General features: G+C 45.4%; 1 protein-coding gene across 1 annotated transcript in view; it reads right to left on the bottom strand.

The window, feature by feature from the left end:
- Positions 1 to 10: 10 nt before the first annotated feature.
- LOC116851792 overlaps positions 11 to 22,779 on the bottom strand; it is a 29,773-nt gene continuing 7,004 nt past the window's right edge. Inside the window, exons 2-5 of the mRNA XM_032831584.1 lie at positions 2,011 to 2,225; positions 1,481 to 1,709; positions 734 to 911; positions 11 to 628 (exon numbers count right to left, since the gene is read on the bottom strand). Of these exons, the coding sequence (XP_032687475.1) occupies positions 388 to 628; positions 734 to 911; positions 1,481 to 1,709; positions 2,011 to 2,225 (863 nt within the window). The 3' untranslated portion in view covers positions 11 to 387. The remainder of the gene's footprint in view (positions 629 to 733; positions 912 to 1,480; positions 1,710 to 2,010; positions 2,226 to 22,779) is intronic.

Raw genomic sequence — 22,779 nt, 5'->3', positions numbered from 1 at the left:
CGAACAGGGACTATCGCCGGCGCGGATCGCACCGCATTGTGCGGTCACATTGTCAGCGTGGCGAGTAATTTGTTTCAGCGGAATCACACCGAGCAGTCTCGCACGACTACCGGTTCACTTCGGGCGGGCGGTCGTCCTCGGGGTAGGTACCAACCACCCTGCGCTCGATCGGTTTCCGGCGCGTCGCCGCATTCCGTTTCGCGCGAGACGAGTCTCACCAGATCGCAGAATTCGGACGGTTATCTGGACCGATTCGCCGGGCCGAGCCCGAAGGTTGCGGCGATTGCCACTTTCGGCGGCAAGCCTTCGCGATTACTTCCACTTCGTCGCGAAGCGAGCGCATTCTCGCTCTACGATCATCCTCCACGTCGTCCACCTAACGCGCGCCTAGGGGCAGCCGCACTCGTCCACCACCATTTTTGGTAAATCCCTCTTGATGATGTTCGAGTCTGGGCCGTAGTAGATAAGCGACATAGGCGAGAACTTGAGGGGCGCACAGCACGGCTGCATACCGGCCAGCCGGTCCATCTTTCGATACTCCTCGATCACGTGGGTGTAATAGTTGAGGAACGTATCCGGCGTCCTGTGACCGGCGGCGCAGTCTCCTCTGCAGTAATTGGCGTAGTATCTGTTGGAAATCCACCGTTAAGTGTAAAACTCACCAAATATCTGAGATTTTCCTTGTAAAAAGGAATGCACGTTAAATCGTAATATGATTGTGCGGCTGATTTACCCTTGAGGAGCGATTATCCAATCGTCCCATCCCAGCTGAGAGAAGCTCACATAGAACCTCTGCTTGCAGCACTGGCCCTTGATCGCGCCGTTGCACTCGATCGCCCGTCTCCTTACGCGTTTTGCAGCCGCCGGGTCTGTACGCACGACTAGAAACGGCCTGTTCGAATCGTGATTGCCTGAAACGAGATATTCCTGTATACTTCGGGGAAGGGTTGCAAAACGCCACAACGGGTTGCGACCACCCAGGCAAAACCAGAAATCACGAATACGTCAAAATGATGAGAAAATGGCTATGAAACTCACTTTCCAATCACGATTCCATCATTTTCTCCGTTCATTTTGACGTTATTGTGACTTCCTGCTCTACTTGGGTAGCGTCAACTTCGAAACTCGAATTATCGAATTTCTCGACCGAGAGATGAAACATGAGGACTCGTCGACACTCGTGCAGTTCTACTCGTTCGACCGGTCACGTCGGACCATTAATTGTTATTAACGACGCAGCCGACTGAATTTGCGATCGAGGTTCCTTCATCAGCTCGATCGAAATTGCAATGTAATTAAAACGTCGCGCATATTCTACCAGTTCTCAGTAAGCAATTATGAAACGGCCTCTCGGATTAATCGTTCATCTGAATCGTAAGAATTTTCACGCGAGTTTGCGACGATTGAAGACCTCAACGCGGTGCTTTAATCCGTTAAGCTCTGTCAAGCCGCTAAGCATCGAGGAGTTCTCGAGGATTACCCGTCGGATTTAAAGACGACTCGATCATGTGCCGCGTATGCTCCTCGAAGGTCGATACGTGGACGTGCGAGCCGCACCCGCTGCAATCGACGAGCAACGTCAGCTTATCCTTCGAGTAACTCGCTGTGTACCAACTGCTCACGACTCTCGTCACGTCGAATTTCTGCCAGCCGAGCTGGCCGACATTCGCCACGAGAGATGTCACCATTTCCATGTGTTGCCCAAGCTCCTGCGAAACAGAATCGACCGACGATCGAATCACTCGTCATGAACAGAATTTTCCTAATACGTCAGGAACTGATGAAGAACTACATACAGAGAAAAGTATCATTTTACTGTTAAGAAAAATAATGTTTACTTTTCTTCTTTTAAGTAATAGTTATCTTCAACAGAAAATATATTTTCTTGATCTTCTTATACTTCTTACAATTTTATAAAAAATTTTATAAAAACTCATTTTTTATCATGTACTCAAAAGAAAGATTTATTCTCTTTTTAAGTGCAAAATAATCGATCATCGAGCGGATTACCTTGCCCCGGAGATGCGTCGTATTACCGCAGTGCACTCTGAACACCCAGAGGGTGATGTTCCTTTGGTTGATCTGGCTGTGACGATGATAGTGATGGGCGTGCTTGAGCTCCACTCTCGCCCAAAGGGTGGCCCTTTTGATTCTCAGGGGTTCCAATGCCGGTCCGCTGCTCGACATCGGGAATTCCAGCAACGGCTGACCGTTTAACGTGTGCCCTGCAACAATACACGTATGCATTTAACAAAAAAAAAAAAAAACGAGAAAGTTAAATATCGAGCTTTCATTTAATTAATCGCGCAATTGGCGACGGCTCATACGACTTTACGTCGATTATCCTGTCCTCGCGTCATTGCACATTCTAGATCGCGAGTCATAAATTTGTAGTACCGCAAACATGAAATTAAAACAGAAGAGACAGGCGTTTACGTCCTTGGTAAATCGCGAATGAAATAAAATTGCGCGAATGCTTCCGTTTAAATAAATATTATCTCCGACAAAAGGAACACGTGGCAACGTATGCGCGCAGCGTATGTAACCGTTAATTTCCGGCGTGTTCACGATAAAAATGTCGTGACCGCATGGACAGAGTAGATTTTTCCAGGCGTTCCAGACTCCGCTCGTTTTGCCCCTTTTCCCGTCTGCTATGTGCTAGAAAATACGCGGCGGACTTCGTGTACACGGTGTCTCGAAGTGTCCGACTTCAATTTTAACGACGTGATCTTTGATGAATATTAAACAGAAGCCTTCCTGATCACACAACCCTACATTACACTCCCAAGACAGTTAAATCTAAATTGAAAGCGAGTAAACATATAGTTACTAGCTGAAACTCTACTCCGACGTTGTCCGGGCTATCACAGTGTCAAAGGGATGAAATCAGAGAGAGGGTGGAGGTTTCATGATGGCCTATATATTTCGCAACGTCCTTCATCCTCTCAATCACACCCCGAAAAAGCGCTATTTGCAAAACGGGAGACTGAAGAGAAAATTTCGTGTTTTAATCACTCAATGTTGAGTGATTAAAATCAATTCGTGTTCTAATACGTTCCGCGCCCTCCAGATAAGAGGAAGCCCGTCGAATGCAAATTATCTCCGCAAACATCGGCAGACCGAGTTCTCTGCACTTTGCAACCACCCTGTACATACGGGTGCACACAGACACGTGTACGCACGACGTTCAACGCTCGTTTACTCGAAAGCACCGTTCCCCGCGCCTCTCTTTCGCCCTTTTCTCTATCTGCACAGGGCACTGTACATGTGCACCTGCGCGTTCTGTGTGCGTGTTGCGTGTGTGCGTGTGTGTGTATATGTGGGTGTGTGGCGCGCGTAGAGTGAAAGCAGGGCGGCTTCATCCTTTAACGGTTTGGTGAGTCACGGACCGAGGTGGCACGAAGTGGGGATAAGCACAGGGTGTCTGCCGCCCGTCTGCCTTCTGCCTTTCACCGCACATCCCTCCGCCGTAGCCAGCCGCCGCTGCTGCTGCTGCTGCTGCTGCTGCTGCTGCTGCTGCCGCCGCCACCGCCACCACCGCCACTGCCGCCGCCGCCACCACCGCCGCCACCATCGCCACTACCCACCCACACCTACACCCTCTCCGCAGTCGAGTAGCCACGCCGCTGCGCGCGCTGTAGCGGTTGATGTGTGTGCGCGATTATGTCGCTGCACGTCGTCCTCACGGCGGCTGTCGACGAGGCACGATCGCTCGCAATGACTCCGGATCACTTGCTGCCGTACTTCGCACGGATCCACAATGATAATGCGCAAGGATTCGTGAGAGGATACCTCCTGAAGGCGCCTCGCGGAAGTTTCGCGATGACCCGCGATGATTCGCTTAGAGTCGCGACGCGGCGAAACGCTTCGCGATGCCCTTCTTGTTCGCGATATACTGTGTCTTTCAAAAATTGCGTTCTTGGCGCAGGTTTGGTCATTTAATTTCGGCGTAATTTAACGGAAGGTACACGCATATATCCTTCTGTGTATGTACATGTACATGGTACATGGTAATCACTATCGAGAAGTTTCTTCCGGCGCACCGTGGTAAGAGCATGTACAATCGCGGAAATCGATCACGAAATAATGGCGGAGCGAAAAGGGAAGGAGCGGAATAACGCCAGAAATAAAAGGGAAATAAAAGCGCAAGATTATGCAGAACATAATTCCGCCGATTTGCTATTTGCAGCGCGATGGAATCCAAAATTCCCGGGGACGGAGCGCCGCGATAACGCGGGAGACGCGAGAAGAATTACAACGTCGCAGATGTGCTGTCCGAGAGGAGGAGGAGGAGGACCAGGAGTATGGGAGTGATTTCGATCGATTCTACAGGGATAACGTGAGGACGGAAGTCAGAGGGAGAGAGCAGTGGAACAATGTCAATGATCGTAACGCTTCCGTCTTTCGCGAAAGCACCACGCCCGAGCATACGCGACTCGATTCTCCTTCTACGACGATATAGAGAACCGAGAATGGATGCATAAGCGCTGTAAATTCTTAATGATCGGATATTGTCGCGAACAAGCCCGCTCATAAGCGGATCTTGACGTGCGTGACACAATAACGATTGACATTCAACGATATTCGAGATTGCGAGAATTGCCCATAGAATAGAATTAGCCAGCTTAGTCGCCAGGAGATTTCGACCAGTCGAAAATTGTTTATTGCCTGCGATCGAATTATTTACGTGCAATATTCAATTTAATTTAATTATTCTTATTTTGAAACGCATTAAGCAAAGTAAATTTGAATGTCCTAAAATATGAAAATATGAAAATATTTGAATGTAAATAAAATTAAAATTAAATTAAATTGGATTAAATTGAAGTAAAAATGAAAGTAAGTAAAGACCAATGTGTGTGAGACGCGCGATGGTTTGTCACGGAGTCCTTGCAAATCTTGGAATTACGGCGAAAGTCTAGTAATTAATAAGGGACTTGGCAGTGTTCGTCAGCGTCGCTAACGAATCGCGAGTCGCGGAGCGCTTAACCGGCGGTACAATGCAACGTCTTCTCTTCGTGATTTAGCACGAGAGGACCGAGGCGGATATGCGGATACGGTGGAAAAAGCGCGATATAAAACGCGGCTCCAGAACGCTTCACGTCCTTGGCACGTGATCGACAACAAGAGTAATACGCATTTTTAGTGGCGGAATACTTGTGGCACAATCGCGACTCACAAGACGCCGAAATTACGCCTTGGCTTTCCATACTGGCGTCTCTTCTTTGCACGTCCCAGACGTCCGCTCGTTTCCCACTCCATGATTGCTCAGATATCCGGACGTCAAGGAAGAGAATGAGCGAGTCGGAGAGAGAAAGAGAGAGAGAGAGAGAGAGAGAGAGAGAGAGAGAGAGAGAGAGAGAGAAATAATGATTTAATGCAACGTATTATTAATTAAAATTAAAGGAAACATTGCCCCCCACGATACTTCTCAAGATAGCCAAGTCGCCTCGTTACTTCTTTATAATTGCTGGAAAAACGTAACATCTAATCGCAACCCCTTGGGGTTTGTACGTTCTCACTTTTCGCTTTGCACATCTCGTCATCTCATAAGCGACCGCACGTCACATATGTGTAATCCACGATGTTAAGTGTCCAAGTCTTTTGTCGACGAAAGGATAGTCTTACGCTACATTTGTCCGACTTAAAGTGAAACGTTAGAAATTTTCGGTCGGACTGAACACTTACGGCGCCCGGCCACTTATCTTTGGGACTCGATGCCGATATCATTCACACCATCTCAGCCTTTCGCTGCATGAACAATTTTATATGTACAATCTTCCGCACCCTCTCACTCTACTGTGTTTTCTCTCTCTTTCTCTCCCTCTCTCTCTTCCCCACTTCTTCCTCTCTCTCCGGGTCGTGATGCTCTACAGGGGCGTCGTTCGATTTTCTAACGGCCTCGCTCGAGTTTCGAGTGCGTCGTCTGTCGTACTTTTCGAGGTCGGTACATCGGGTGGTACTTTTGCCTCCTGCGCCGCAATGCGACACCACCGGATCTGCACCCCGTTTTCTCTCTTCTCTCATCGCACAGGAACGATGATACTTTTTCCACGACGACGACGACGACGACGAATATCACTCCGACTCGACGCGACACGAGGCGAGGAGTGAAGAGGAGAAAAGAGAAAAGGCGAGGTGAGGCGAAGCTCAACCACCACGTGGCGAGTTTTTGCACGTGCATAACGTTAAACGTTCCCGGGAGATATCATGTCGTCGATAAACGTACATCTTCCTGGTGAAATGTCTCTGATAATTTTAGGAGGGAAAGCCTTATCTTAACTCCGTAAAAGAAATTTAATAATAATAATTTATGATAATAATAACTTTTAATAATAATAATTAATAATAAAGTTAATAATAATAAAATTTTTTATTTATCTTTTATTGTACTTTATTTCGGTTCCACGTTGTGGCTTGGAGAACCTCACATCAACTTCGCCGTGATCATGAAAGAAGATCTCGTGAATCTACCGAGATATTATGTCGATCTCTCGCACGGTGATCAAGAGATTTAATAATATGCGATTTATAATATAATGTCGTAATTCTCTCTCTTCCGGTGAAAATTTCATTTTGGAAAACAAAGCATTCATCTTTACAAGTCATCTTTACAAGTGATTCGCGTTCGTGCGAACGGACAGGATCAGCTTTTTCAACGTGTGCCACTAGAGAGGATCGATTGTCGCCACAGTTGTGAACAGTGAGTGATTTCGCGGAAACGGAATAATTCGCGTGTCGAGCTGGGAACTGTCGAAAGCCGCGAGCGATATGCAGCATTGCATATTACGGTGTGATGGTACCGATCAAGTGTAGCGCGTGGCTGCGGGTCGTAACGGCGAGCGAACACTATCGAGCGAATCAATCTATTAGCACGGCCAAGGTTCGAGTGTTATAGGCCTTACGTCGCATCTATTACGTCCTCGAGGAGAGTGATTCTCGTGAAACGTGTTAAAAGTGACATTGCGAAGAAAATCAGGCACGGGAACGGCTACAAAGCCAGGACAAAAAGATCGAAAAATCTTTGTTTTATCGCAATCGTTCCGGAACGCACAGAGCGATTATGTTAATAAATCCATCAGTCAAGACGCTCATTTCCCGGAAAAAATTTGTGTATATATATCATATATAAAATAGAATGTCTGTCTGTCTGTTCCCTGTATACACTTCTAAATCCATTGACAGATCTGGGCCGAATTTTGCAGTAACTTTCCAAGACCCTGCGGAAAATATAAATTACACATGAAACCTGAACACCCCACACCTTCCTCTTGATTTCATCCCCTTGACGCTTTGTGATATCTCGGGCAACGCCGGGTAATTTCAGCTAGTAAGTCCACAATTTTCACAGAACCGAGGTGGTTAATGAAGTGTATTGCGAACGTGAGAATTTCCACTGTACGTGTAGGTGTGTGTGTGTGTGTGTGCTGTGTATGCAGACGTGTGTGCACAAAGAGCAATTCAGTCGCGTATGTCGCTTTACGTTTGAAAACAGCGATATTTCAGGAACAGCGCGCGGTTCATATAAGCGCGAACCGGTTGTATTGTTTTCGTGATGAACCCCCGGATTATTAGATCCGGCAGAATGTGTTGGATTAGCTCGTGGCTGCCACGAACGTTACACTCGGTTTCGACGATGATTGGCAAACTCCTCGTGACCTTGCGTCAGAGATATCCGCCGTGAGATAACTCGCGTCGTCCTACTTCGAAATTTTCCGCCGGCACTTTCTACGGGAACCTTCGTCGTCGTTGTCGTCGTCGTCGACGACGCGTGCGGGTTAAGAAACCACTCCTCCAACCCTGCCACCGCCATCGCCGCCCCCGGCAGCTCTCTTCTCGTTCTCTAATTTAATAGAAAGCTTTTTCTACCGAAGGTAATGCGGTTTGAGAAAAAAGGAAGAGAGCAAAGGAAAGGGAAGAAACGAAACAAGGAAAGAGGCTGGAACTTTTTCGCGAGGTATAGACCTTAGAGATACGGCTGTAGAATCGCGGATCCCTAGATTCGTCCTAGGAGACGTTGAAATATCGTCCCAACGTCTTTCCGTTCCAACCAATCCTCTCTCTCCCAGCCCTTCAAGCATCAGGGACGCGCACGAGGAGACAATCGAGTGTACGGTTTCGAAAGCACCCTTACTTAAGTATACATATCGCGAATTCGAGATGCGCGTTTCACAGAAATTGAAGCCACATACACAGGCACAACTCACGACCACATTGCTCATATATAGAGAGAAGATATAAATTTTGCTGGATGCAAAGAAAGAATGATGAGGAACAGCGTAATAATAATATGATCGTAATTTCTTTTTTATTTCAGATGACCAGATGTCCGAGTTAAAAAGAAACTGTTTCTCTCCCCCCTTTCCGGAAGCAATTTTGAGTAACATTAGACGTCCGACCATCTCAAGTAGGACACCCGCGCGGTTCCTGTCTACTTTGTAATCCTGGCTATACGACCATGCGTAATCGTGGTTAACGTGATCTCTGCTGGAACATCTCATAAATTTCTTACTTAAGCGACGTAGGGAAGTCTCCACGTCGCCAAGTCCTTCATTTGAAACGTAGCATCGCTTAGACGGAGAGTTAGCGTGCGCTGTTGCGTCATCTTCGATCGACAATCTGCCCCATCGCGAAGCTCCTTCTATTCTCGTGCATTTCACGTGTTGCGCGTTCGTCCCTCTAAGGAACAAGAAAAAAAGGAAAAAAAAATCCGCGACAATTCGTCGCGTAAAAATGTCGGAGCGTTACTGCGTCGAGAGATCTCAGGTGGGAAATTAAAGATGCAACTCGCGCTTTTGTCACGAGGCTGCCTGTCTCGTTCGCCGAACGCGGCTGTGATGACTCTCGAGAATGATTACAATTACCCTCCCGCTAGTTTTCATCTCGACGATACGCGGGCGCGATACCAAGGGCGGTTTGTTACCGCCGTCGACGCGCGGCGAGCGGATCCCCGACGAAGCGCGCCGGGGACTATAATTCTTTCGGGAGAAAAGGGCGGCAACGCAGACTATCCGGAGGATCCGGTCGAATGTAAGCGGCAGCGGGTCCATAGTTTGTCACTGACAACTCGCCGACGGACGAGATTTCGGTCCGTCCTTGGAGCCGCGACGACGGTCGGAGAGATCGTGGTGATAGGGGCGAGCCTTTAGGGGGTAAACACGAGGCTCCCCGTCTCGGGAGGCGGGGGAAATAGGAGAGAAAGCAGCGATTTCTAGGACAATTCGCGGCTGTCCCGATGTATCGAGAGGAGAGACGGCCGGGGAGATCGCGCATCCCGCTCTGAAGCGGCGTCGTTGCGAGGATCACGACGGACGAATAAATGAAGTAGCACCGCCGAGCAAGCCCTATTTCGCCGTTTCCCAAATGAGACGATCCCGCAAAAACTGCTGAGGCGACTTGAAGCCCAGACAGCAATACGGGGAGACGACGGCGCGCTGGTTGGAGATAACGAGGCTTCGGAGGACTTTCTCCTCGCGAATTTCGATCAAACGATAGACAGCCGACGGAAATCGGGAATCGGCGAAGGGAAGGAGGAAGTTGACATCAGTGTAATATCGTCGAGGTTCCAGTGTCGCGGAAACGCGACGATGATTCCTATATTCGTTCGGAACTACGACATAACTATGGTAGAATCCTTTTTCACGTATCTCTACACAGAATGAACAATATGGTAGGCCTACGCATAAATCTGGTTGTGCTGATCAGATTCAACAATAAGATACGAAATTGCCGAGTTATTGCACGAAAAAAGAAATTTGGTTAAATTAATCAGATATCTACTGAAATATGAGCACGTGAGCTAGGAATTTTAGTCAAAGTTACCAGAATTCTGTATTAAAATTAACAAAATCCTGATTGAAACAAACACGATTTCTGGTTAACCTGAATAAAATTCTGGTAACTTCAACCGGAATTCTGGTCCGTTCACATTTCATCAGATATTTGGTTAATTTAACCTAACGAACTTCTTTTCCATATGGCATTGCAATAGGGACGATATCTCGTTACCTCAACCAGAATGTATCCACGGTGAATGTTATCCTAACCGATTTCCGGTTGTCACAACTGGATCAGACGCAAAATTACGTTGATGTACCAAAGTAATCGTAACAAACATACGCATTATTAACATGCAAAGATAACTAAAGTTATATTACTAGAATAAACTAGAGAAATATTTCAGATTATATGCAACGTATCTTTTTTCCGCGCGCGCGTATATGTGATCGAAAATTAAACCTAACTGAATTCCTTATTAAATTTTAATATTCACCACGCAGAAAGAAACGTGGAAGTACGCTACTTTCTTTCTCGAGCCAGTTATCGTCACAACAGGAACACCAATGTGCAGACATTCCAGAATGCGAAATTCCAGAGTGCGAATGAGAGTTGAATGAAACTCACGAAAAAGGAATGTTTCTCGGATGCTAAGAGATGTTTCAACCACCGAGTTGAATTTTAATTCAGAGATCAATTGAGGAGATACGTAAAGTCGCGTGATGTACGGTCGCGAAAAGCGGACGTCGTCCAATGGAGTCGGTTCGATCAGTTGAGAAAGAGAAAGAAAAAGAAGGAAAGGGGGAGAGAGAGAAGCAGGAAGGATGGGAGAAAGCGATGTGGATTACAACTGTTAGCAAAGACGAGAACGAACGAGACAAGTGGGTGGGGGATGTAACAGGAAGAGAGGAGATTGCGGCTCGAGATTGATGAAGAGGCGAGAGGAGAGTGCGATTTTTAAGCATTGCTTGAAGCGGGGTGCGTTTAAGGCGGGGTATAATTCCGTGTCCGTGTAAAGTCACGCGGAACGAAAGGAAGTTTTCGCAGTTAGGGTGCGCGCAGAAGAGTGATTACTAGGGCGGAAAGCCGGAAGTTCGTGAGATTTCACGATGGGCCTCGGCTACTTGGCCGTTCAGGCATGCGTCGGAGGGTACGGGCGAGGTATCTTAACGGCGGACGGCACACGAGATTACGCTTGCAAACAGATATCAACAAAGAAATTTGCAAATCCATTGTTCGACTGGAAACGCGCCGATCCAGTTCGAGTGTCGATCGAAATCGCGGAAGATTCATTAAGATCTCCTCGATCCTTGGTCTCGGTGGCGATTGCCACCCCTACAGCAAGACTCAACGTGAAACCTCATGAACAAGTCGCACCAACATCTCACGCCATGTGATTACCGACGACAAGAGCGAAGTGCAAAAGGAGGGCCCGATCGAACTTCGTCACGTACGCGTCGCCGCCGCGATGACGAAGAAAAACACACGGTGCTACACGCGGTCGTTCGTCGATAAAACGTTTAAAACTATACCGCGTAGCTGTATACACGCACGCGCGCGCATATGAACACACAATTGCACAGTCAGCCGCACAAATGCACACACGCACACGCGCGCGTGCGTACACACACACACACACACACACACAAACATATACACAGCACACATTCACACACAAAGAGCGCAGGTATTACCACCAGATAAGAAGTCCAACCTGAGCAAACCCAGTGCGAATCTAATTACAGCGCGACATGTTACTGACGTGTTCCAGACATAGTACCACGTATACAAGCGCAGCGCTCTCGTGCCGTGTAGGGCCGAGGCGATTGACCGTAATACGACCAGTCAAATAAGAGGGTCAGATATAGCCAGTTGGTAACCCTGATCCAGATCTATCGCCACGTGGTCGCTCGCAACTATCCACCGCTGTTTAAAGCACGTGTGACGTATTCGCGCAATCATACGCGGCGCGGGCGCCGCGTCCACGCGTGTCACCGTTGTGTCTGTGCGGTGTGGTGCCGCGCTATCGACTGTTCGTCATCGATCGACTCGTTAGCGCCATCGGCGATAAGCGAAATAAAAATCGCAAGCCGATGCCGGCAATCGCGCGGCGCTTTGGGTGTGGCTGGTGTGTGGTGGTGGAGCTTAAGCTGGAATCGGCGACGATGCCACCGAGCTGTCTGACGTGGATGCGGAGGGAAAAGGAGCAAACGGTCGAACAAGGTCGGACGTTCCCACTGCTCTCGAAATTGCGCGATCTCACCGTGCCGTTTCTCAAGGGGCGGTTGAAATTTTGCGGACGGGCTTTCACGATCGCGACTGCGATTCGCACGGGCGTGTGTGTGTGTGCATGCATGATGTTATGCAAAGTGAGCGTCGTTGAGAGATATATGTGACAAAAGGGTGAATGCGGGTTGTCTTCGAAACTCGCGCGATTCGGAGGATTATCGCGTGGCGCGCGCCATGAGAGAAGTTTCGCGATACGAATCGCGCTGCGAGATCGGCCGATTTATTTAGCAACGGGGAAACGTCGCCCGGGCATTAAGGGCGAACCGACACGCAAGAGAATGGAGAAGCTGGAGTGGAACGATGAGTTGTATGATGGTGCGCGTTACGCGAACGGGGCTGCGCGATTGTGTGCCGCGGTTCCCGCTACTACGTTAGACGAACGTGCACCGGAGAAATTAAAGACAACGCTAAGAAAAAGATACAACGACGGATAGCACGCGGAGCGGACTTCGCGGGGTGAAAGGAGGTGGAGGCGAACGCGTAGATAGATAGATAGAGAGGTCGCGGGAGCCAAAGAGAGAAAAAGCGGAGGGCGGCGGACGAGGAGAGCGCAGGGCGACAAGAGGAGCGCGGATGGAAGGGAAACGTGCGGAGCTGGAAAGGAGGGAAGAAAGGGGAAGAAAAGGGAAGAAAGAAGAGACACGAGGGGTGGAGACGAGGTGAGCGCAAGAGTAGAGCGGGCGAGAGAGGCAGAAAGAGAAAGAGAGAACGAGAGGAAGCAACCTACCCTTTTCTATCTTGAAGCGGAGAGTGTACCAGGATGAGGAGAGTCAAGAGGGAATAAAGGGGGTGTAGGAGATATACGAAGAGCGGCGCCCAGCTGGAGCCACGTGCATCGATCTGACTACAGGCGCCAGCCGTCCTATCCGTCGGCTCGTTCGTCCATGAGTTCGACCCTGCCCCACTCCATCCCATCCCGAACCGTTTCATCCCATCCTGAACCGTCAAACTTCCAGTTCTGATATTCCCCATAAAGGGACAGAGAGAGAAAAAGAAAGAAAGAAAGAGATAAAGAGACAAGAAGAGAAAGCTTAGAAGGGAAGAGGAAAGGAAATCTGAGGGATGAGGAAAAAGGTGCGAGAGGGGAAAAGAGAGAGAAATGGAAAAAATCAAACATGAGAAAGGGAAGAAGGTGTGAAGGAGAGATGAGAATGATGAGAGAGAAAGAAAGGCGAGAAAGGGAAGAGAGTGGTAGAAGAAGACGGAGAGGAGGAAGAATAGAGAGGAGAATAGAGAGCGGAGAATGAAAAGGGGAAAGGGAGAGAAGAGGATAAGATGAAGAGAAGGAGAAGAGAGAAAGAGAGGAAGAAAAGGAGAGAGGGAGGAAGGGAAGGAGAGAGAGGAAGAAAGAAAAAGAGAGGGGACAGCATGCGTCGCTTCGCGGCATTGAGGGGAGTTTTAACCCCCGCGCGTAGTGTCCGACTCGGTGTTCGTCCTGGAATTCCCACAGGTTGAACGAACTCGATTCCATCGAAATTCAGAATGTGCGCTCAGCATTTCGCGAAGGAGAACTGGCAAATTTCTGGAAAGATCATCACGCTGAATCGCCCGTTAAACGATAAAACGAAATAATTAAGCGGTGTCGTTTACCGCCAATCGAGTCCCTCTGGTACCAATTGACTTTTTTATAGCATGCTTGTGTTATGTTATCCCTACGTTATCGTGTCCTGTTCTGCTCTTCTCTCCGCCTTCTCCCCTTGCCGCCCTGTCCTTTCGTGATTTAGCGAGGGACACTCCTATAAGATCGATGTTGCGCGAAAATATACACGCGACCATCTACACGCGGCAATCCTGCCGCAATCGTAAAAAAAGGATAATGGAAGCAAGTATCCTCCTCCTCCTCCTCCTCCTCCTCCGTTCTCCTCCTCGTCGTCGTGTCGCGCGAACAAACGTAAACGCAATCGATATCGTTCGTTTGCTCGTCATCGCTATATCGGCTCTCAGCCGACACTCCAAGGTCCGCGGGAGAATCCTCCGTCTCGTGTTGGCTCTCACGGAGTGGCCTTGAATAAAGTATCTACGTTAAAAGCTCTTAGATGGATTAGCGGCGTTAAACTTTCCGTGATACTCGCGCCATAACATAACCTGCGCACGCCGCTCGCGAAGAAGCATGAGCGATATTTGCGGGAACGTCTTGTCCCCGTCGTACAAACGGCTATAATGAGTGTAACGAGTACACAATCGGTGCAATTAATGACATAATAAATAAACAAAAACAAACACTGTACGAGTGTGGTGAGCGAACGCGAACGTCGAGACGTAATGTGCAAAGATACGATAAGGTAAAATATTGATTTTCGGACATATATATGCCTAATTCTGTACATTCTTATTGTTTTAGTTTTCAAATGCGAATATTCAAACTACCAAACTGTCAACATAAAATATGTATGTATACAGAGTAAGTAAGTCGATAGCTGTTGAATATCTTTGAAGCGAAAAATAAAAGTGTTCTTAACATTTTCGGAACATTTTCTTCCGGACAAAAAAAGCGTAACCATCATAAGATGGCTTTTTCTGAGTAGAATAGCTTTGAAGATCTGAAGATCACCTTTGTTTCTTGTTTCGAAGATATTCAAAATAGTAACAGTTGTGTGTGTGTTAATTCCTGTATATATATATATATATATATATATATATATATATATATATATATATGTGTTCAATATATTTTTTTTTAATATATGAGTCAGAGCATTGATACTTTTACTTGAAATACTACGAATGCAGTAATATCTGTCTAAGGATGAAAAGTAATAAATCGATCCTATTCTGCACACGTATCCAATAGTAAATATGCCTTTCCGAGATTCTCATATTGAAACAACGTTACACGTGGCTCTCATGTAAGTAAAACGGGGCTTAGAATTGAAAAAGGCATACTCAAGATTCATTATACGTGCGGAGTGCAATTCCGGAATCTGCCCACCAAATAAACGTCAAAGGCAAAAGATGAAGTAGTCGCGATCGACCGAATCGGATCGGACAGTTAACGGATATCGCCAATCTGAGTAATAGACAGCATCCAAGGGAACATCAGCGCAACGCGCCTCGAGTCGCTTCGTCGGGGAAGCTAAATAGGGGATGTTCGGTGCGCCGCTGACTGTTAAGTCTCCTGGCTACTCGCCGCGACTATCTTAATTTATGCGAAGAAAGAAGCGAGGAAATGCATGCCCAATATTCCTGCAAAGTACATCGAAATAAAAAGATATATGTAAAAAGTGATCCTTGCAATCGATTAAGCACACCTCCAATATATTCCGAATACTTTCCATTTGCTCGCACAATCAGTACACGAAGAGAATATTGCACTAAAAATTACAATACAATTTTAATAGTCCGGGAATAGATTAGCACTATTACGATTAAAATTATAATAAAACACAATAAAAATGACCATAAAGATGATCATTTTTACTACATTCATGATAATTTTTACTTTATCCATGATCACTTCTAGTATATCTTATTATAGTTTTTATCATAGCGCCAATCTATTTCCTGAGTACTAAAACTGTATTGTAATTTTCAATACAATATTATCTCCGTATGAGTAACCGTAAAATTAACATGACGAGATAATGAGGAAGTGTACATTGAAAAGGGAGGTTGTACGTCACGTCGATTTTACTGTTGTTTATTGATTGTTAGAACAAAAAGGAAGTTCTCGAAGTATCTTAGAGGTGATGCTTTAATTGATTGCAAATGCCATTCTTGAGATGCATATTTTTATTTCGACGTACTTCGTAGGATTTTCGGCATGCATTTCCTCGTTTCTGACGTTATTAATCAAGATTTCCGCGGCGAGTAGCCAGGAGCCTTAAGAGCCACAAGTTACGAGCCACGAACGCTCAGGCTTTCATGAAGAATCGCGCTGAGAAGATCCGCCGCCAAGACCTTTTAAAAGAGAACAACCGTCGAGCGCGCATAATGGGCGGCTTCCCCGCGACAGGAGTCTCTCCTCTCGCTCTGGTCTCTCGCTCTAGTCCACGAGATCTCATCCGGCAATGACGAACGCCCTGAGAAATACTGCGTCAATTCGCCCATCGCGTCGCGCCGCGTCGCAACGCGTCGCGTCGCGTCGACTCGTCTCGCCTTGCCTCGCCTGCTCTCGCAATCCCAAGTCTCGATGCGATGCGTTTGTATTCATGAATCGTGTCACTGTACCTTCTGTAGTTATTGGGAGAAGGTGAGCGCTAATTGCTCCGACATGAACGAATTAATTGTTAATTAATAGAGGCATGAAAAATGTATCAAATCGACTCGATATCTTTATGAGAAAAACATCGTCTGTCAATTTGATTGAACCAACTCGTTGAAGGGAGGCTATCTACGACAAAGTAGTTTAAACCGCAATCCAACCGCTCTAAAAATTAAAGAATTAACACGTTAATTACTCTTGCGAGAAGAAAAGAAATATTCGTAATAATACAGGGCAGCCATGGTGTACGTGTATATTGGATTAAATAGAATAGAATAGAAAAGTCCTCTCTACTATTTTGCGAATGACCTCGCAAAATTTTGAGTTACTAACTTAAAAAGAAACCTGATGAGTGATCGCGTATTATGCAGTTATGAGTTATAATGGCAGCGTTTGTTGTTATGTGCTTGTAGATTTGGTCGAACTGAACAAAAAAATCCTCTACTATTTTACAAATAACATGCAGATTTTTGAGTTATCAATTAAAGAAGATTGCACGAGAGATCATCCGTCAACTTAACAACCCGCGTGTCATTGGCAAAGTGGTAGGAGGCCTTTTTGTTCAAATTGACCAAATTTACAAATACGAGGACAAGCGTCGCCATCATAACTCATGCACCGCATGTCACGCGATCACTCGACAATTCCTTTTTAATCAACAACTTCAAATTCTACGTGGATTTATTGTTCACAAAATGGTAGAGGACTTTCGTGTACAGTTTGACCTGATCTGCCTGTACACCGTGATTCCGTAGCGAATTGCTGGGCAGCAGCCTCTGTATTAAGATATTACTTAATTTGAAATAAAAGGCTAAGTAAGCAGAGTGGCGTAAACACAATATTCTATCATTGTCAACAAAGAAACATACAGCGTAATGTCATACGATGTAAGATCGCCCTGTCATTGTCAATGATGGGCGTCTTGCCTCGTGTAATTTTTCAAGACGCCCGGCGGGCCTGTTTTTTCGAGTCTTCCTAAATGGCACAAATTTGCATGCATGTTTCCGTACGCAACACTGTAACTACTCGCTGTTTCTACTGTTTAAACAGAAATACTCGAAGGAAGGACACTGCGTCGTGCATACTCAGAGGATTGTTTCACGTATTGTTGAGGCTACGTGAGGACTTAACAAAAAACGAATGCTCTCCAGCGATTAATACGCCTTGCTGATGCGCAAGCCGCAGTCTCGGACGATCGATTAACCGATCGCGCTGTATCATTAAAGTTGGCAATGGCAAGCCTTGCGGTCGGTCCGCGAATTGGTGCGAGACGAGGAAGAATAATCGACGGGTTCGTCCGAAGGAAATCCGCCCGGCAAACGCGGAATATATCGACTAAACAATCTCATTGCTTATCCCGCGCCCTTCTCGACTCCGCCGCGACGAAGATATTTTCTTTTTCATATCATATCTGGATTTTTCACTTATATCCACGTTTCGACGTTCCTCCTTCCACATGTACCTCTGGTCATCTCATTGTTTATCCTGCGCCCTTTTCGACTCTACTGCAAAGAAAATATTTCTCTTTTCCATAACACGCCTGCATTTTTCACTTATATCTACGTTTCGACATTTCTCATTCCACATATCCCTCTAGTCATCTTATCTAAACAATTCCATCGCTTATCCTACGCCCCTCTCGACTTCACTGCAAAGAAGACCTTTTCTTTTTCATACCACTAGAATAACACAAACGCGCGCGCCATTTAGTTTGTGTGCTGTGTACATACATTAACCATTATATGTAACGTTAACAATAACAAAACCAAGAAACACAAGAAAACTCTAATATTTCTTGCTATTTCCCCCACTCTCCTTCTCTCGCTCCCACTTGCTATCTTACATCTTCATGTTCTCTATCTCCTCGCTTCGTTTCTATTCTCTGTTACCTCCATCTGTCTGTGCTATCTTCTCTCTCGCTTTATCTCTTCTCTGTCTCTTCTCATTTTCTGTCCTTTTTTCCTTCCCTTTTTTTTAACTAAATTTAAAAGCAACACAATACAATTTAAATTTAAAAACAACACAACACACTAAATTTAAAAGCAAAACAACACAAACTATTCCAGTTTTTCATTCCTACATATTTTTGTATGTATAGCGATACTTATCTCATGTTGTCCTTGTTTTGTAGATTTTCTCGAAAATTATCGCAACAGATATTCCACACACACAAAACTACTGACAATAAAATACAACCACGTTTATTCATTTTTCAATTTGACATTGAATAGTATTGTCACTCGACTCCGGAGATAACAGGCGCAAAACTTGCCGCAACGCGGCATTGAGATAGCCAATCAGCACCGCGTAAAAGATGTAACAATGACTTTGATAGATTCGAGTTCGACATTTATGCCTGTTCTGGCTGTGTTTCAAAATTACTGGCAGCGCCTGTAAATCTATAATATCCGTGACATGAACAGTAGCTTTTCAGCGCTGGCGGTGAATATTGGAACGCAGCCTCTTAGTAGAAATACCTGCATTTTTCACTTATATCTACATTTTGATGTTTCTCTTTCCACATATATCCCTCCAGTCATCTTATCTAAACAATCTCATTGCTTATTCCGCACCCTTTTCGATTCTATCGAAAGAGGACATTTTTCTTTATCATATCATGCCTGCATTTTTCACTTATATTTACGTTTCGATGTTCTTTTCACATATCCACCTAATCATACCCAACTGAAACTCTTGCGTGAAAAAATGCGGGTGCTTTTCTCTTTTGGGTAGATCTATCTCACTCGAAATGCTGCCATTCGGCGGCGCGAATTCCTTTGCGATTCGCGGCGTTTGAGAGCTCGATAGCGGCTGCTTAGGTGAGGGTGGATGCGCGTGGTTATGTGTAATTAGCAGGCTCGAAAGCGGGGCAAATGATCCTTGGCAGCAGGTCACGTGGGGACCAACTCCGACCACCATTACCATCACCAGTACTACCACCATCACAGTCACCACCATTGCCGCGCGCGCCTCAGCGAATTCGGCCGTCCGTCACCGGGCGCGACTGGGTAATACACTGTACGCAATGCACCCTGTCAGAGATAATGGTTTCCTCTTGAACGTGAGAAACGCGAGGCACAATAAACCGCCAAAATTACGACTGCTGGCTTACAGCACCGTTCGGTGATGGCGGTGGAGAATAGCCGCGTCTAAGGGAACGGAATCCGAGCGAGGGGAACGCGGAAGGGCCGACGGCGAAAAAGGCCGCGAAGAGGAAGAAGAGGAAGAAAGTCGAGGATGAAGAGAGAAAGACGCGGATAACGTCGCGATACTATACTGTACATCGTCGCTAGACATTGCGAGATATCGAGCGTTCGGCGTGTCGCCTCCTCTCTGTGTCGACACGATTCGCTTCTTTCGCCACACGGAAAGGAAAGTTCGATTGAATTAACCAAATTCCTAGTGAAATATAAGCGATCAAAAATCAGAAATTCCGATTGAAATTACCAGAATTATGTTCAAGTTAACAAGATTTTTAATTAACTCAAAACAGAATTCTGGTAACTTTTCGAGATTTTCTGGTTCGTTCATATTTGATCAGAAATTTAGGTGACTCAACCAAACATTTTTTTCATAAAATTCGCATCTTACTATTTAATTATGCTGCGGTAATGATATCGAGAATGGATTAGTGACACTCTTAATATTCTCCATTCGTTCCACCGTGTTAGAAGAGGATCCATATTGAAAGATTGGGGATGATCTCGTCTGATATTCATTATATTCGTCTGCTTAAACGCGCGAGGCTGTCGTTTAAACATATCTTCCAATATATTTTACATATTTTTCTCCGAAAAAATAGAAGAGGTCGTCATCGATATAATATTATTGTTTCTACTTCTCAGGCTCAGACATTTTCGTTACTCTTTTCGTCCCTCGTTATCCCTCGTTGTCTTTCCCTTCTGTTTCTCCTTCTCCGTCGTCATCGTAGTCTCTGCTGAGCTCCTCGACGACAAGGACAACGACAACGAAATGGTAACGCTGTTGGTGGCGTTGTTGAGTGAGACGCATAAATTCTTATGGTATCTTATGGTCCAAGTGCTTCGGAATGGCTCGCCTGCTGAAGGGTGGCGAGAATATAAACGTTGTTTTTGCACAAGAACGTTACTCACGGGTTGTAAAGTTCTGTGCTAGCTGCTACGACTGCTGCTGCTGCTGTTTCTGCTGTTGTCTCCAATGTTGCTTACAGTTGACGTTTTTTTACGTACTCTTGCATGATCTTCATTGGAAACTCGCACGACCGTATGCTGAACGACTTCGTGTCGATCGTTAAGCGCGAGATCAGATCGTTAAGCGCGAGATACTATTTCATGGATGAATCTTTAAATAGCAATGCAACTTCTCGCTTCACCTTTTGTCATCTCGCTGGTCTTCCCACTGAAATCGCTGGATCCGGCGCAATGACCGTTGTGAGAATTTAATTCAATGCAAGTACAATGCAAGTACAATGCTCTGTATGTTTCCTCGTAGCTCACAAATTGATTGACAAGACTTAAAGTGAACAAAAAGCAAAAAGTAGATAGAACGAAAATTGCCGCACATTTTGTCTTCGGAGCAAAAACTACAGTAGCACCCTCGTTCGTTAGAAAACGCGAAGCCCACACGCGGCTGCTCTGTCGTTACTTATCTTTTAATGCAGTATTCTCCACGTGATCTCTTTTTTTTCCTCTACTCCTCTCCGCGCGGAACTCGCCGGGCGCAATTTGCAATAATGCCTGAAAGGTTTCGACCGAGACGAGTTTCGACGACGAGAATTTTTTCGGCGGCCACCACCACCATGGAAACTTTCGATCGCCCGACGAACTCCATTACGAGTTTTCCTACTGTCGATTGCATTCGTACAATCCCCCGTTGCATTACCGTGAAAGGACGTTATCCCTCCGCTTTTTCTCTTGCCTCCATCCCCGCAACCCCATCCCGGTCCTACCCTACCCATCCCCGCGTCAGCTCAGAAGGACCGAACAATCGGGGCGGGGAATCGAATTAATTCAATTATGTCCAATGAGTTATCCCGTTCTACAATCGGCCGCGTGCGGAATGGGAAGAGTCGTCGTATCGATAAAACTACATTGAGAATATTTAATGACTGGTTGAAGCACAGGCCACTTCAGCAGCAGACGATGCATTTGCATGTCGTTAATATTACATTATAAATTAATCTTGTTTATCGTCGGCAGATAGCAGGCAGCAACGAATCATAACGCTTTTAATTACCCTCAATAATAATCACGGCTGTAAATTAGTGATGAAACTGAAAAGTAGTGATAAAAAATAAACATATTTCTACTAATCTTGAAACAGACAGAGAGACAGAAAAACAAATATTAAAACTCTATGTTTTGCTAAAGTAAAGATGGGACTTTGTAAGATGGCGTGTAGATGTGTGGTTGCTTTGTTAACACGATGCGTGAGCTTGGATTTTAGTGTATCAAGTCAAGTATGAAGTGTCAAATAGGGCAAACTAAGCAGAAATGAGTATGTAGACAATGTGTAAGTGAAGACGAAACAAGGCGTAGTAGGTAGGTAAGCAGGATTCAGGGCGAAAAAAGTGCATAGATAATAGAGGTTTTGGCGTTATAAGGAAAGAGTTGTTAGGATAGTGTAGGTAAGGCAAGCAAGCTAAAATTAGTATGATAATGCAGAGGAAATTATCGATAGAGGAAATGCATAGGTGGTAACAAAAGATAGAAGTAGACAACGGATGGAGAGAGAAGAAAAAGAAATGAAAACGAAAGATCATGGTCATCTGATGAAATACGAAAGAAAACAAGATGGGATACAAAACATGCTGTGCAAGTAAGAAGAGTGAAGCGCAAAATAAGAGAAAGGTTATAGCATATGGAAAACTCTTTTTTTTCGCAAGATATGAAAGAAAATTTAAGATTTAATAAAGAAAAAAGGATAAAAAGGAAAAATTATGAAAAAACATTACAAGAGTAGTCTGATAACAAGATTAATATTGTAAAGTCAGTTAGAGAGAGGCAATATAACTATATAAGGATATTAGTAATTAGATAGACAGAAATGAAGAGTTGTGATGAGAATGGATACATGTGATTAAAGGATATGAGTGTAAACCAAATCCCCTTCTTAGTTATGTAAGCTGAAGGAAGATATATTGAGGTAGAAATACCAATGTCCGAATACATACTTCTTAGATTTTCTTATTATTTTGGTCTTTCAGTTTGACTATTTATCCCCGGTTTATAAATTAAATATTATATATCCCGGAATTAAATATTTTTATTTAAAAATCAAAATAACAACGTCCAAGATCAAGTACGTGTCCGGGACTTGGTACTTTTGTCCATATTAGACGCAAGGAGAAAACGAAGACGCAAGATAACTCTCTTAGATTGCGGTCAAGAATCAAATGGATGGTCCTCGCGATCGTAGAGTGGAGTTTTATTTCGTAATCATACACCGAGTCGTGAGAGAGATTTAAGGGAAAGGAAGGAAGAGAGAAAGAAAGAGAGAGAAAAGGAGGCGGGAGAGAGAGAGAGAGAGAGAGA

This window comes from Odontomachus brunneus, unplaced genomic scaffold (assembly GCF_010583005.1).
Source record: "Odontomachus brunneus isolate Ranch 3 - 2012 unplaced genomic scaffold, Obru_v1 Obru_scaffold_191, whole genome shotgun sequence".
Taxonomy (NCBI): Eukaryota; Metazoa; Arthropoda; class Insecta; order Hymenoptera; family Formicidae; genus Odontomachus; species Odontomachus brunneus.
The sequence above is the reverse complement of the archived record's forward strand: the minus strand, read 5'-3'. Positions and strand labels throughout refer to the sequence as shown.